At 39.5% G+C, this 14,493-nt stretch overlaps 1 protein-coding gene across 2 annotated transcripts in view; it reads left to right on the top strand.

The window, feature by feature from the left end:
- Positions 1-3,405: 3,405 nt before the first annotated feature.
- Positions 3,406-14,493, top strand: part of insra (insulin receptor a) — a 48,672-nt gene continuing 37,584 nt past the window's right edge. The window contains exons 1-2 of one of the 2 annotated variants that reach the window (XM_034554670.1): positions 3,406-3,724; positions 11,979-12,527. In XM_034554670.1, coding sequence (XP_034410561.1) covers positions 3,649-3,724; positions 11,979-12,527 — 625 coding nt within the window. In that variant the 5' untranslated portion in view covers positions 3,406-3,648. Of the gene's footprint in view, positions 3,725-5,980; positions 6,022-11,978; positions 12,528-14,493 lie in introns of those variants that run through there. The other variant, XM_034554671.1, reaches the window with a different exon arrangement.

The following is a 14,493-nucleotide window of genomic DNA, read 5'->3' as shown; positions in this document are numbered from 1 at the left end:
CTTTCCTCTCTTGATAAATAACTCTGATTACTACTAAGTGGTGAGTTACTAATAAGCTGCTCTCCTGTTTTACATCCCACTGAATCGATGCCTGCGTCACCAGCAGAAAGCGGTTGGTGTTCACTCACTGCTGCTTTAGAGAAAAATATTTATTTCTACACCAAAAAAGCGATGATTAAAATGTCACGACTGCCGCAGAAATCCCGCTAAGTGCAGCTTTTTTTTTTTGTATTCCAGTCAAATCTATTCCAGTACAATAAACAACAGGACATGATTATCTTCCTTTGATGGAGAATGTAAACAGGTAGTGAATCAGCAGTGGTGATGGAGATGCCATTGTGGCACTATTGCAGCTCCCACAAACATGCCAGCGAGAACAATCGCAGATATTTTCAACTTCTAAAAGATCATGTTCAAAATACGTAATCTTTATGTGTTTTCTTAATCAGTCCGTCTGAGTGTGAGAACATCACGGAATCAAAAGGAGAATCAAGTTCTGTTTTTAAACAATGGTTGAATCACAGGAGGATTTCCTTCCTTGACGTTTCCCGTCGGCTTCCTAAATTATCCGAGGATCTTCTTCATTTCTGAACATGTAGTTGTATAACATCTGACTGGAATCCGGCACTCTTAGTTCTTTGCAAGGATTAATTAAGGATGGATTTTTGTTTTGGGTCCTTTCCTCAAAAGCATGTGATCTTGAATTAAGTTAGAAGAAATAGCCAAATTAATTTGTGTATACGTGATAAATGTGAAGGGGAAATTTTACGACGTTTCATGATTGCCTGGACTTTTTTTGTTAAAATGTTTAATGCAAACAGGGAAACTTTATATCATTACCTTGAAGTCCAAACTACTGTGCTTATATAAATAAATGCAGAACCCTAAAGACTCAAACCCAAAACTACCGTAAAAACTTCCAGAATACAGCGAGCTCATAGTGACAAATTAAGTGCTTATTATTGGACAAACACTACTCAGAACATATTTGCAGACTTGTTGTCTTGATATTGGTAAAACTAGTTGAACACCACTTCACCACGACATTAAAGGCCTTTACAAAACCTGTAAGCCAGTTTCTGAGATCATGGAGGAAGTCAGTACTGTTAGTATTGAGTTTACCGTACCTTTCTAACTATGAAATTACATTATCTGTAATTTTTTGTCCACTAAATATTTGCATACTGTATTTTTTTAAATTATTAACAAAATAAAGTAAATTTATCAGTGAAAAAAGAAGATGTTTATGTTCACATATCCTTGCTTTGTATGGTTTGTGCTGAAGAAGAATCATGTTAATTTGTAATCATCACTAACTTTTTAAAAATCTCACCACTATTTGGCTACAATCTCACTATGATGGACATTTAACTAGATAAACTGTTGTATTTTAAACACTTGGACTACCTTGCATGTTTCTCGACACTGCATATCGCGTATGCATTAAAGCACACTGTATACTAGTACTATATTTGTACTTCTTAGAAATGCTTAATGTCTTTGCAACTTGCCATGAAAAAAACTGGTATTTTCAGGCGAACATGTTGCCGAGTTATTCTGAGGAAAACAATAAATTCACAATTGTTTTGTAATAAAATAGTTGAATAAGCCACTTAGATCTACTCTTCTTTGTGATGTCGCAATGTGAACAAATCTAACTGGATCTAACAGCTATCTCCATGACTACAGAGCAAACTGGTCTCTGAGAAAGACAAGGAGATGTGGTTGAAAGGTCTGCAAAAAGTTAGCAAGAGGTACTTGAGTTAAGTTCAAGGTCCAGAGTGGACAAATTCTGACTGATCTTTTTCCTCTGCTACACATGGTTATGTGTCCTGATGGGAGGGAGCCAGGCCAGCCATGCTGCTAGCCAATCCCTGTAGTTGTGTATGAATAAGTATACTGTTCATAATCAAACCCTTGTAGTCCATCCACTGGGCCTAAACTGGAGAAAAGTGTAGTTGTATTTAAACTCAATTGGTCAAAAATGGGAAAATATGCCTTCTAACTTAAAAAATATATATATTAAATGAAGTATTATTATTATTATTATTATTATTATTATTATTATTATCATCAAAATCATATAATATGACTGTAGTTAAAGGCTGTGTTGTATTTTCGGACTAGAACCAGGTTCATTTTCAATACCCATTAGTTTCTTAATTAATCAATTAAACGGTAATAACATGTCACAAAGTGCCACTGATCACGGTTAAAGAAGAAAATCAGCAAATCCTAAATTCCAAAATGGTTGCCGATCATTTTTCTCCCAATGAATTTTGTCAGTTCTGGTTTATTCATATTTATAGTAGCAATACCGTCATTTAAATGTGTATGTCAATAAATCCACAGCAGCCTTCTCTACTTCATATTTCTCTGACACTACAAAGTCCCGATAGAAGTCCACTAATGGCTTTTTAACACGTAGCCACCTGACAGTAGGATCAGTAGGTTTGTTGTGTAATCCAATAAGCTCCAGTCCGTATTTCCTCTGAAGCCCATCTGGCTCACTGGCACGGTTTGTTTACTGGCGGAGAGGCTGGGAAGAAGGATCCTGCAGGACCTGGGAGACTGTACAAGCTACCTCTGTCTGCGGGGGGAAATAACGACACAACTTTATTTCACCTACTTTGCTCTCGTCGGGACACACGCGCGAGCCTCCACTGTGGCGGCAGGACCACAACTCGGAGCGTACAAACATAGTATTTATGATCTGTTCACAAAGCAAAAAAAGAAAGAAAGAGAGAAGAGCCGAACGAACGAAGTCCGCCTGTCACCCTTTCAGAGAGGAGAACTCGCTGAAATCTCTGCGCTGGCTGAAGAGGAGTTTGTCGCGTTGGAGTTAACGAGTACAAACGCACCGTATTTCACAAGCGAAATAAACCGACTCTGATGTTTTAAGCTCGCTGGAGAGCCTGGGTTTTGTTGTTTCTTTTAGTTTTTTTTAATGTATTTTTTTAGACGCGCTAACGTGACGCCACGCAGCCACGACCATCGAGTCAGCAGCCAAGGGCTCCTACAAAATCCCTCTAAATTAAGTTAACGGTCGCTTTTACTGCGATATTCCCGCATGCAACTTATCTCCTGTTATCAACGAACACGCGCTACAGCTGTGTGGTGCGCGCGGGGTTCATACAAGTTTTAATAAGTGAGATAGTTGGCTGTAAAGCAGCTCAAACCTCACTTGTGGCCTTACATCGGAGCGGTGGAGCGAGGCTGCGCAGCTAGCTTTAGCTTAGCTGTTAGCTTCAGCTCGGAACAACAAGTTCTGGTTTTGCTTTGTTTTCTCTCCCGGACACAAGACAAACCCAACCGGACCAGTTTACCCATTAAGGACACAAAAGAGGGCACGTGGTGTGTGGTGGAGGGGAGGGGAGGGGAGGGGGGCGGGTGTTAAAGGTGCATGTTTCCGCATGAGGTGGCTAACTTTAGCAGCAGCAGCGTTAGCTTGTGTTTGACTGAACACGTTGGACTCGTTCCTCCGCCCATCTTCCGGGATGTCTTTTATTTATTTTTGTTTACCTGTTGGCCCACGTCGCAAAACAAAGCCGATTTCCTGAAGGTATTTCTCCTCGAGGCCTGCGCTGTGCTCGCCCAGGATTATTGTGCATTTGACTCGGAATAGTGGTGGATGGTTCCGACTCAATTATGTGGCTCCGGACTTTGTGTTTTGTTTTGACCGCTATCTGCTTTGTGATGAGCTGTCATCGAGCGAGTGGAGAGGGTGAGTAACACTTATTACCACTTTGGATCATATTTACTGTCAAGCATTTTTGTTGTGTAGAACTGTCTAAATAAACGACTGATTGATCTGTAAGATTGTTTGTGTATATACTGAAGATAATATTAATTATTCCATGTGCAAATAATCCACACATGATAAACTGCAGACACAGATTTGCCTTTTTAATTAGAATAATTTGTCCTGATGTTACGCAATTTTCAGTCTATTGAATGTGAGGGGATTAATACCAATACATCATTACACATTCTTTAATTGTGCCAAGATACAGGGAACATTGATCACATTTAATAATTCAATAAGTGTGACATATTATCTATACACATATAAACTATAAACAGTAGTTGGTGCAAATACATTTGTGTAGTGGTTAGAAATACTCTAAACAAACTCGTAACAAGTGCAGACTCGCTGTTAGTCCCCACTGCAATATTGGCATCCAGATTTTGTTTTGTTTTGTTAGTGATGGCGACTTGATAAAGGCACGTAGACGGCAACAGCCGTGTTGTAGACAGTCACTGCAATGCAGGGGACAAAGGTTAACACTTATCGGCTATTTGCAGGAACTGTGAACAAAATGTTTTGTCCCCAAAAAGTAAAGTAAGTCTGAGAATTTAGAATATTTAATTGGCTGTTATTAAAAAAAAATGGTCTGTGTGAAAGGGAGAGCATTGGTTTGTTGCTGTGGTCAGTGCTGGAATGTAACAATAAGCCTTCCTTTACAGCTTCTGACAATCCCTTTATATTCACCAGCCAACAAGCACTGGGGGATAAGAATGAATGAACAACATTTAGGATCACACAGAGACTTTTTCACATTTCTCAAACGCCACAGTAATTACACACATTCGATGTTTCCCACTGTTGGAATTTCTTTAAAGGAAATAAATGTACAGCAAACCTGTGAGGCCACATGCTGGTTTTAACTACTGTGCACTACTGTGTGCATTTTAAATAGGCCAACAGCTGAGACCAGTCTGGTAAATGTGACATTACACAGCCCGCTCGTTGTTTCATAGACATAGGAAATGTTATTGTTTATAGTAAGCAGAGGATTTAATGGAGTTTACTGGTGATTTATTGTTGCAAGGCTTGCTTATCAAACTTTGTCTAAAAACAGCGCTAATATCAGACCTGTTGAAGTAGAAAAATAAAGTGTTTTCTTTGACTCTTGACTTTGCATAGTTGGCAGAAACAATGGCTTGTGTTCAGTCCATATGTTATTACTTTGTTTTGAGTTGTGAAGATAACGCTCAAACTATTGCTAAAATAGTACAATAATAAAAAGAAATTGTCTTACAAATCTAAATACTGCAAGCTCCACCATAGTCAATTACTATGTATTAAGCTTCCAATTAATGTTCTGTTGTGTCATGAATACAAAAGACTGATTTTGTCACCCTGAATATTTTTCTTAAAATCTTTACAACAGAGAATGCATGTCAAAATACTTTGCACTAGTAAAACATATAAGCTTTTTATAGATGCTTCAATTGAGATTGTATTATACAGCAAATGCAACTAAATGGCTTTTATGTTAACCCATTCTTTTTTTTCTGTTTGAGCAAACATTGCTACATGGTTTGTGTTGTCTTACAATAATCTTGACACAAGCACAGTAACGCGTAAATAATCCTCCTTTTGTACAGTGTAAAGTGTCTTTTGATTTGCTTTTTGAAAAGCAGTGACATAAAAGCACAGCCTCTCACCTTTCATCAGATTTCAGCAAGGGGCGAATGGAGCGATGTCATCAAACCAGTTTGAGCAAGAATTTTGAGACATAAATCAAAAGCAAGTTATGTTATTGCACTTCAAGTCCCCCCTCTGGTGCTCAGACTTGAGAGTGAACCACAGAAGGGAAGAGTGAAACCCGGGCCTCACACTGGCTGATTTCATAAGGCTGGACTGACCAGTGTCGAAGTCAGGAAACCATCTGAGCTACTTGTTGGTAACAGTCCAACTCAGCTTGATGGAAAAATTCACTTAATAATGGAAGCTTATATTTAGTGGCAGCCTGAATGTATCTAATTTATTTAGCATCAGCTGGCAATTTGTTCATATAACTGCAAATGTGTCTTTATGTTTTGTTACATTTGCATATTTCATACTTGAAGTTAGCCCCAGTTTGGGTATTTATTTTTCAGACAAACGGATGCTCAGCTGTGTGACTCAAGAGTACATGTTACTACATAAGAGGCCCAGTGATCTTTGAAAAACTCAGTAGATTGTTCAACATCACTAACTGCTCAGGCTGTTTGATTGAGCAGTTGATTTGAATGGTAAATCATTGCCACTTTAAGCTACATGTCTTTAGTTTATGGTTGTCTTTTTTAATGTATTTTGGGTGCCTTAATATGTTTAGTGTTATTTGATTTCTGATTTTCACACCTAACTCTTTAAAGTATATTGTTTTTAGCGTATCCTTTGTACTATGGTACTTTGTGTAGTTTAGTATGTTCTCATGATAGTTTTATAATGAGTGAATGTTGTCTTGTCTGTTGCACTGTGAGCTCACCAAGGTGAAGTCAACTCAATTTTAAAGTTTTATTTTCAGTTTAATTTGTTCTTATTGACGCTATAGTGTATTTTAATACAAATGATTTAAGCCTCCCGAATAAGGAGAGACATTTTAAGGTGATGAAACTGTCACCCCTCCCACCAGCTCTACAAAAACACTCACGAAAACACTACAAACTGCTGTCTGAAGAACCTACGTCATGAGTACGTTTCACATGCATACAAAGGAATGATCTTTACATTAGTTTCCCTCAACAATGTCGGTCTAATTCTGGTTGACAAGTTCACGTTTGGAGCGATATAACACTTGAAAATTGAGTAAACTAACTGGCACAACTGCACTGTTTCACTCCGACCACACAGGCATTTGACAAGGAAGCCTTGTTGTGTCACATCTTTACCCTCAACACTGTTAAGAGGAAATGTTATTGTGCTCGCGCACTTCAGAGGTAATAATTACCTTACTGATTGGCAACGAGAATAATTTGTATCCGAGTGCAGCTTTTGGGCAACTGAATCGCCAAAGGATCTTTGGTCCAGAGCCATCCAAACAGAATCCACTTCAAACAACCCCAAGAGGGAACTTTGTGGTTTTATAGGCTTTCTCTTTCACTCTATTTAAAGACAAGGGCCTGAATTACTTTGTTTAAATTATATTCCCTGGACTGTTGTATAGTATGTGTGTACTTGCCATGTCAACCTTACCTAACAGTTGGCACATTTGATAACCCGCTCTTCCATCGGCCCTGTTCGCCAGACTCTAGGAGAACCTGTACTCTTGAGAAAGAAAGTTGTAGTAATGTCACAATCTTAACGTCTGTTCTATTTAACCATGTGCGGTTGAGGAGATGACAAACTTAAATCTTAATTAACTGTAATTGCAATGGTCAGCATTTAAGTTGGTTTGCTTTTTGATTCTGCTTTCAGGACAGGAGTTTTGTTTTGTTATAATGGCTGCCCCCGTCTTATTACATTAGTCACCCAATTGGTCATTTTGCTCTTCGAAGACCAAGATTTTGTTAGTCGATTCGTCGTGTTTCATTATTCTTTCATGCTTAATGACTTAAGAGAAACTAATGAGCAAATCTCTGGTAAACGCAATATTTCAAATGTTGCATTTTTGTGATTCTTTGAGGAAAAACAAATCGGTTTAGTAGTCTAAATAGTTTGAGTCTTAATTGACAAAGAATGTTTTTGTGATTAGATTTTACAACCCTTCTTAAAGTGGATTACATCACATGTGAAATAGTGAACATTTATCTCGGTGACCTCGGCATTTTGTGGATCTGCAGTTAGTTTGAGCCTGGGTTGGAAAACAACAGGGCAGCGAAACCTTGAAACGGGAAGTGTTGCAATCAGTGAGTGCTTGTGTTCATGCATGCTCATTGAGGCCACAGTTCTCTCTGAGGCCAAATAATTAAATACGCCATCAGTCTAGTTTACTGTTGGTAATCCACCTCCTTCCTTAAGAACAGAAGCGCCTGTGCCTGTTGATGCTTGCAGCTGTAGTGAAAGGATTGTGGGTTTGTACTCTGAGCCACAGACCGCAAAGCTCAGACTGCATAGGACTGGTTCCGTTTAGTATAGCAATGAACAGTATTTGTGTTCATGCGTCAGAGTTATAGTTGACATAAATCTATGGCCATCATGTGACCTAGACGCTATTTACATCAGGAACTCACAATGGTATCTATCTGGATGTATTACGAGGACAGCATGTCATCATTACCACCGTTTTCTATACTTGGTTTTAATTATCCGGTCTTATCTGCAACATCTTGTCTGCGTTATTGTACAGAATTGTGACATGAAATTGCAAAAGTAGAGTCACAGAAGGAAGCTCCAAGATTATCAATTAAGACAATGAAAAGTAGCAAATCATCTTATTTAGGAAGAAAAAGCGTCCAAACCTTCAAAATGTATTAAATGAAACATTTGACGATCATTTTTCTGTCCACAACATTTCGGTTAATTGACTTAACATTTCAGCTCTAATGAGACGCAAATATTTTATGGTTCATGTAAAGCAGCCTAAAAGTTAAAGGATACTGTGCGTTGTTTTATCTTTTCATGTTCATCAACAAATCAACTGAAGAGACCAAAAACTAAACAGTATTGTTCGTCTACATTTATTTTGTTTAAAATGCAATTTGATGCTGCTTGAATTGGAATTTGCTAAACAATTCCAACTCGAGGTTTAATTAAGTAGCTTTTTCCTCGAGCTTTTCACTTACTCACTATTCACCATATATCAGCAGATTCATCTAGCTGATATGGATCTGGTGACATGACAGTAGTTGTTTTGATTTAATCCATAGCACTTGATGACGGCTGTGTGATACAGTCAAAAGCAAGTGGGCCTTGCGTGGGGATTGTTTTGTCAAACTTTTATTCCCAAGGTTAAGAATGAACTTTGGTGATTTGCTTCAATTTACTTTTTGCTATCGTGTTAAGTGGTTATGAAAGGGACTCTTAAAGCGTAAAACTGATCCCCCTATATCATCTTCAAAGACCATGGGCGAGAAGATTGTTGTGATGATGGATATTTTTAAATACTTGTCATCCGGTTGCATTCCCAGCAACAGACAAAACCAGAAATCAGAAACTCCTTCAGCTCAAACTTCGTCAGCAACCTGCCGCCTAAACCTGCAGTCTGTGCTTTGGCCGGTTGCGTAGAGCTCCATGCCCGGCTACGTGCTGAGTCTGCTGGGGAGGCACTGGAAAACCAGGACTAAGTGTGGAGGACTGTCGGAGCCTGCTGCAGTAAAAGAGGTTTTCTTAAGGGAGTCTGGAAGCTGCAGATCTTTATGACTCAAAGTGATGGAGCTCAGCGCTTGTGTCCACTGGGATCTGCCAAAATCAACATTTCAATAATCAACTTTGTTTTAGTAGAGATCCCCACCATAATCATTATAAATATTATTATTTTTGTCTTTTTTAATGAAATAGAAGTAATGACAAACACCATTATCATTGCCTCTGATATCGCAGTTCATATCGCAATTGCAATATCTGTCAAAATAATGCTGATTCGATACACCAAAAGCGTTGCGAATATTTGGTGTGAACGCAGCATTAGGTAAGGCACTTTGATTACTATGTGTTTTAAAAAGTGTTCTACAAATAGGCTTTGTCTTGTTAGTAGGATGATTTAATTGTTGGTCTTGACGTTTTATTTGGGTTTAAGGGAAACCATCACACAGCTCCTTTTTTTAATGAACCTTAAACGTTCATCTGTCTTAGAGGTGCAGGCTGTGAAAGATTTGGGTCAATACAAATCTGTCGCTCTAATGACTCTTAATTGTTGACTCGGAGCACCATGGCTGTGTTTTCAGTCTTGTCTGGCTCCGATTAGGTGACGTGTTGAGTGCTGGCCTAGTCACCATAGTAACATTTGTGATATCTCCCAGTTCAGCTTTCTCAACTAAACAGAGAGCATTTAAATTCTGGGATGCACCTGGTTGGTTTTGCTTGAGTTGTGTTATGTCGTCATGGACTGAAGAACTAAAAAGTGTTTGGTTTTTTAAAGTTTGTATTTCGGTTAAAGTTTTGTTTGTAAACTAAGCTTTCACACATGGAGAAGTTCTTTCTCAGCTGCCGCTCTAAAATTCCTCTCTTGCTCACCAGGGCTGCCATTTTCTTGTTTCCAATGTGAGCCACTATCGGTACGGCCGGAGTGTATTAGATTCTCTATTGGGAATGTGGTGCTAAAAATACTGACCTGGCTGAAAGTGTACACTGATAGGAGCCTGGACGTGCCGCCCTGTGATGATTCTCCTTCTCCACAGGGTCACTCGGTACTCTGCTGGTTGACTTTACTGTGACTGCAGAACCACTGTCCCCTCGTATTGTACACTGCTAGGGTCTGTTAATTTGTTTTGTTTGAGTGTGTGTGTGTGTTCTTTTATGAGAAAGATGGAGGCTCTTTGTATTTGAACATGTGTTTGTTGATTGTTCTACAGTAGGCTACATTTGCTGAAGACTCCTCTGGTAGTTACTGTCAGTTTGCCCTGAAATGTTTCATTTGGAGGTCGATGTGTTGAAATTACAGGTTTGTGGGATGCCATTCATGCTTACAATTTGTCTGTACTCCCAAGACCACAAAGAGAGCTGCAGATATAAATGCAGTTGCAAAGGAGAAATGTACTTTTTAACAAGCCAAGTTGCTTTTAATATGCAGCTTAAACCCATGTTGGGACCCGTTGTGTGTATTTCAAACAAGCCCCATGTTTGTCGGCTGAACTTTAGGTAAATGCGGCGGAGTGAACATGCTGGTTAAGGTCACGAGTGAAGAGCTTGTTGTTTGGACTCTGTGTGTGTGTGCCGGTTGTCTTGTACTGTTATGCAACAGAAGGTGTAAAATGAGCTGCTGCCATAAAGATGTGCACGCCTAGCTGTTATACGTCTTCCACACGTGGCTGACCAGTTGTCCTGATGCACCCAACTCAGTGGTGGGCCGGTTAGTAAAAAAAAAAAAAAAAGAATTAAAAAAAATATGCAGCACACCTCCAATTGCGGCCATGATTTGTGAACTGTAAAAATTGGGCCTGGAATGTACCACATTGCACCCGCGAAGGAAAACGTCTTTATGGCCATCATTACTTGTGTTATGTCACACAAAGCCTGTTAACGAGTGAGACTGATTTTTCAGAACAGAGAAGATATTCTCATTACTGTCTGCTCTCTGCATACAGAGCCCCCTTGATGGAATGGTGTTTATTGTATTTTACTGGAGGTCAAAGTTGTTCCAGTTGATATTCATCTAGAGCTAAAACAAGAGGCTTATGAATCAACAGGTTGATTGAAAGAAAATGTGATTATTGATCAAGTAATTTCTTCAAGCAAACAGGCTTGCTGCATCTGGATTTGCTGTTCTTCTCTTTCATATCATTAAGTGGGAAGTTCTTAGCTGTTAATTAGAAGACAAATTGGGCTAAGCGTATCAATAATGGTTATCTGCAACCCGACAATAATCTCTTGTATCATTGTCGTACAGTATATATTTTTTTAATGTTTCAGGCAGTGGAAATGTAACTCATCTTTGCAAAAGTATAATAAAGGAATTTCTCATCAAATGGGATCCTGTGTCTGGGTGAGAACTGACAAAGCCACAAATCAACTACTTGTGCAATATGTGACCATTAGTGCTTTAGTTCCTCTCCCAGACAAATATTTGTAATGCATTGGCTGGTGTTTTTTATGGTCTTGAGTTACAGAAGCAACTCCACAAATCAACTCTGCGTAACCAAGGATGAGCACAGCCTCACTCTGATGACAGCACTCCATATTTGACGGTGGCTCACAGCCAGATATGCGGTTGCTAAACAAAATGTCAGCGAAGATCGTCTGGTCTTCATCACAGTCAGAGACATAACTACATATTTTTTAGTAAAATATCCACTCTAATTATCAAGAGATCTATTTTTTCTCTCTTCCTCAACCCTGTTTTTCCAGTTTACAGAGCAGACAAGTTGCCTCATGCATAACGTTCAGCAGTTGGAATCTGCCAACAGCACAAGATAAATTTGTCTTTGGGAAATCTTTTTATTGTTTGTTTGTCAAAAGATTTCATATTGCAATACTCTTTACCCATAATATTTTACTGTACGTCTCAGCCGTTCATCATAATATAGTTTGAGCCTCGCTTTCATTTGTTTTGTGTGTCATACATGTAGGTATTTCAGTTTCTAAAGAACCTGTTTGTTTTATGTCTTTTCAGTTTGTCCAAGCAAGGACATCCGCAACAATGTGACCAACCTCCGTACGCTAGAGAACTGCACAGTTATCGAAGGCCACCTGAAGATCTTACTCATGTTCAGGACCAAGCCCGAGGATTTCCGAGGCATCAGTTTCCCCAAACTCACAGTGGTCACCGACTACCTGTTGCTCTTCAGAGTTTACGGCATGGAGACCCTCAGTGATCTCTTCCCCAACCTAACTGTCATCAGAGGCAACAACCTATTCTTCAACTATGCCCTGGTGATGTTTGAGATGCTCCAGCTGCGAGAGATCGGCCTCCATAGCTTAATGAACATCACCCGAGGAGCCGTGAGAATTGAGAAGAACCCAGATCTCTGCTATCTCTCCACTCTGGACTGGTCTAAGATCCTTGACTCAGTGGAGGACAACTACATTATGGCGAACAAGAACGACAGGGAGTGTGGAGATGTCTGTCCGGGGGTGGCCATTGGAAAGACCACCTGCCAGACCACCACCATCAACGGACACTTCAGTGAACGCTGCTGGACTCAGAGCCATTGTCAAAGAAGTAAGCAGTCTTTTGTTATAACTTTCTTGTAATATCGTTGAGCTCTGTGATTATTTATGGTCATGCAAACAAACAACAATACTACGTAACTCTGATCCAGGACCATCATACCCACACATTTAGACATTCATAACATTCAGTGGAAAGGATGGTGAAAGTAATCACTCGCTGGACGGAAGGCATTCTTTTTAGAAATGTATAAGGCTATATAAATGAGACTCCTGTTTCATGGTTTGTTTTTACTACAGTTACTTCCAACTGCTACAACAGTAAAATTACCAGTTTTGATAATTTATTTAAATTTAGTTTCAGTCAAAACCTTTGCAGGTTCAGTGTCAAATGTGAACATTTTATCTGTTTTATATTATTCTATGCTCTGCTGTGTCACCCCGTCCTGTCTCTGCGCTACTGCTGATCCACCTCTTTGCCCATTTTTGGATTAGCGGGAGTTAATTTGTGAGATGACCGTAATCAATAGATGGAGCGTGCTCAGTTGTGTCCCATATTCGTCACAGTTTGGTCATTACAATATGTGTAGTTGTAATGCTAAAACAAATCCATTCCAAAACACTGTACCTAACGCTTAGGATTAGATTATTTTTTCTTTTTGTCACTTTATTGTCATACACAGGATTGCCAGTAACAAGTAGCAGCTCCTTGTGTAGTTCTTCTCGGCTGCTTACCGTCAACACATCATTATTTCCACTCCCCTTTGCTTTTGCCACACGTCCAACCGGTCTAACACGAGGGTCAGTGTTTGAAACAAAAGTAGTCCTTTGTTTTCATCAGAATGAATTATGACTTGCAGCCTAAAAGTTGTTTTGCCATCAGTGAGTTGTGTCCCTTTTTTAGTGTTGAAATGTCAGGGCTGTTTGCTCAAGTTTACTTAAGTAAGCCAACTCCTGTGTAAATTCAGATTGAACTGTATTCTAATGTGATGCAACACTTCACCAGTTATTCTTTGAATGTTTCCTCTCAATAGACTGTAGTGTTGTTATTGTTCATGATGTGTGGAGGAGGTGAAGAAGATGTTAGATATCATGGCACATTTCTCATTGTCCCCAGTAAGCACAGCTCCTGTGACATGGGCCGTTCCCTCTGTGCTCTGGCTTTTACTGTAAAATGACAAGCCCACCCATTTCACACTGCCAAAGAGTTCAAGTTTGAGTGCTGAGAAGAATGTTGCACATGGGTGCTGTCTGAACACCTTGGCTCGCACCATTACGCAACACGTCATGCATTAGTTTAACAGCTCTTTTGAAGGAGTTTTCCTGCACATGTCTGCATTTTCAGGCTCTTGGTAATGTTTGTTTGGTGTGGCGGCTACAGTAACAGTTTCTTTTGAGCTGAGCAAGCTCCATTATTCTGCTATTCAGGCCCTTTACCCCTGAAGAGTTTTTTTTAAAATAGTTTTTCGACTAATGACTGGGCTTGAGGTGATTGCTCATAGTCATCACAAATCCTTAAAGACATTTGCAGAACAGGCCCAGAAGGCCTTTTGCCCAATTGTGGTGAATGAAAGAGGAAGTGTTTTGTGAAAAATAAATCTAACGGTGGAGATGATTGCCTAATTATGTGCCATTATCTGATGATGAATCAAGAAGACCAAACGTTGACTGGTAAGCCCTGGGCCCCATTCCTCGCACCTAGCTAACTGAGTAAGACGGATATTTTTCAGGATAAGAAGTTTAAGTCATTACTACGTTTTTTTGTTGTTGTTTTTTTCATAGCAACACATCCAAAAACTTGAACCGGCTCCAGCGCAGGCTAACTTAAGTTAGCTGGATAAGCTTGCAGCTCCATTCCTCAGAACACATTGATGAAGGAGTGATATTAGTTAGACTAGCGTTTCATAGGGAGAGAGTTCTTCAAGATCGCTAAGATCCGTTATCACGTCATGATGACTTCCTATACGAGCGCTATCGATTCTGCCCACAAGGAATCATTTATTTACTGACTTTCTCAA

The sequence above is a fragment of the Cyclopterus lumpus genome, chromosome 17, assembly GCF_009769545.1.
Source record: "Cyclopterus lumpus isolate fCycLum1 chromosome 17, fCycLum1.pri, whole genome shotgun sequence".
Lineage (NCBI taxonomy): Eukaryota > Metazoa > Chordata > Actinopteri > Perciformes > Cyclopteridae > Cyclopterus > Cyclopterus lumpus.
The sequence above is the reverse complement of the archived record's forward strand: the minus strand, read 5'-3'. Positions and strand labels throughout refer to the sequence as shown.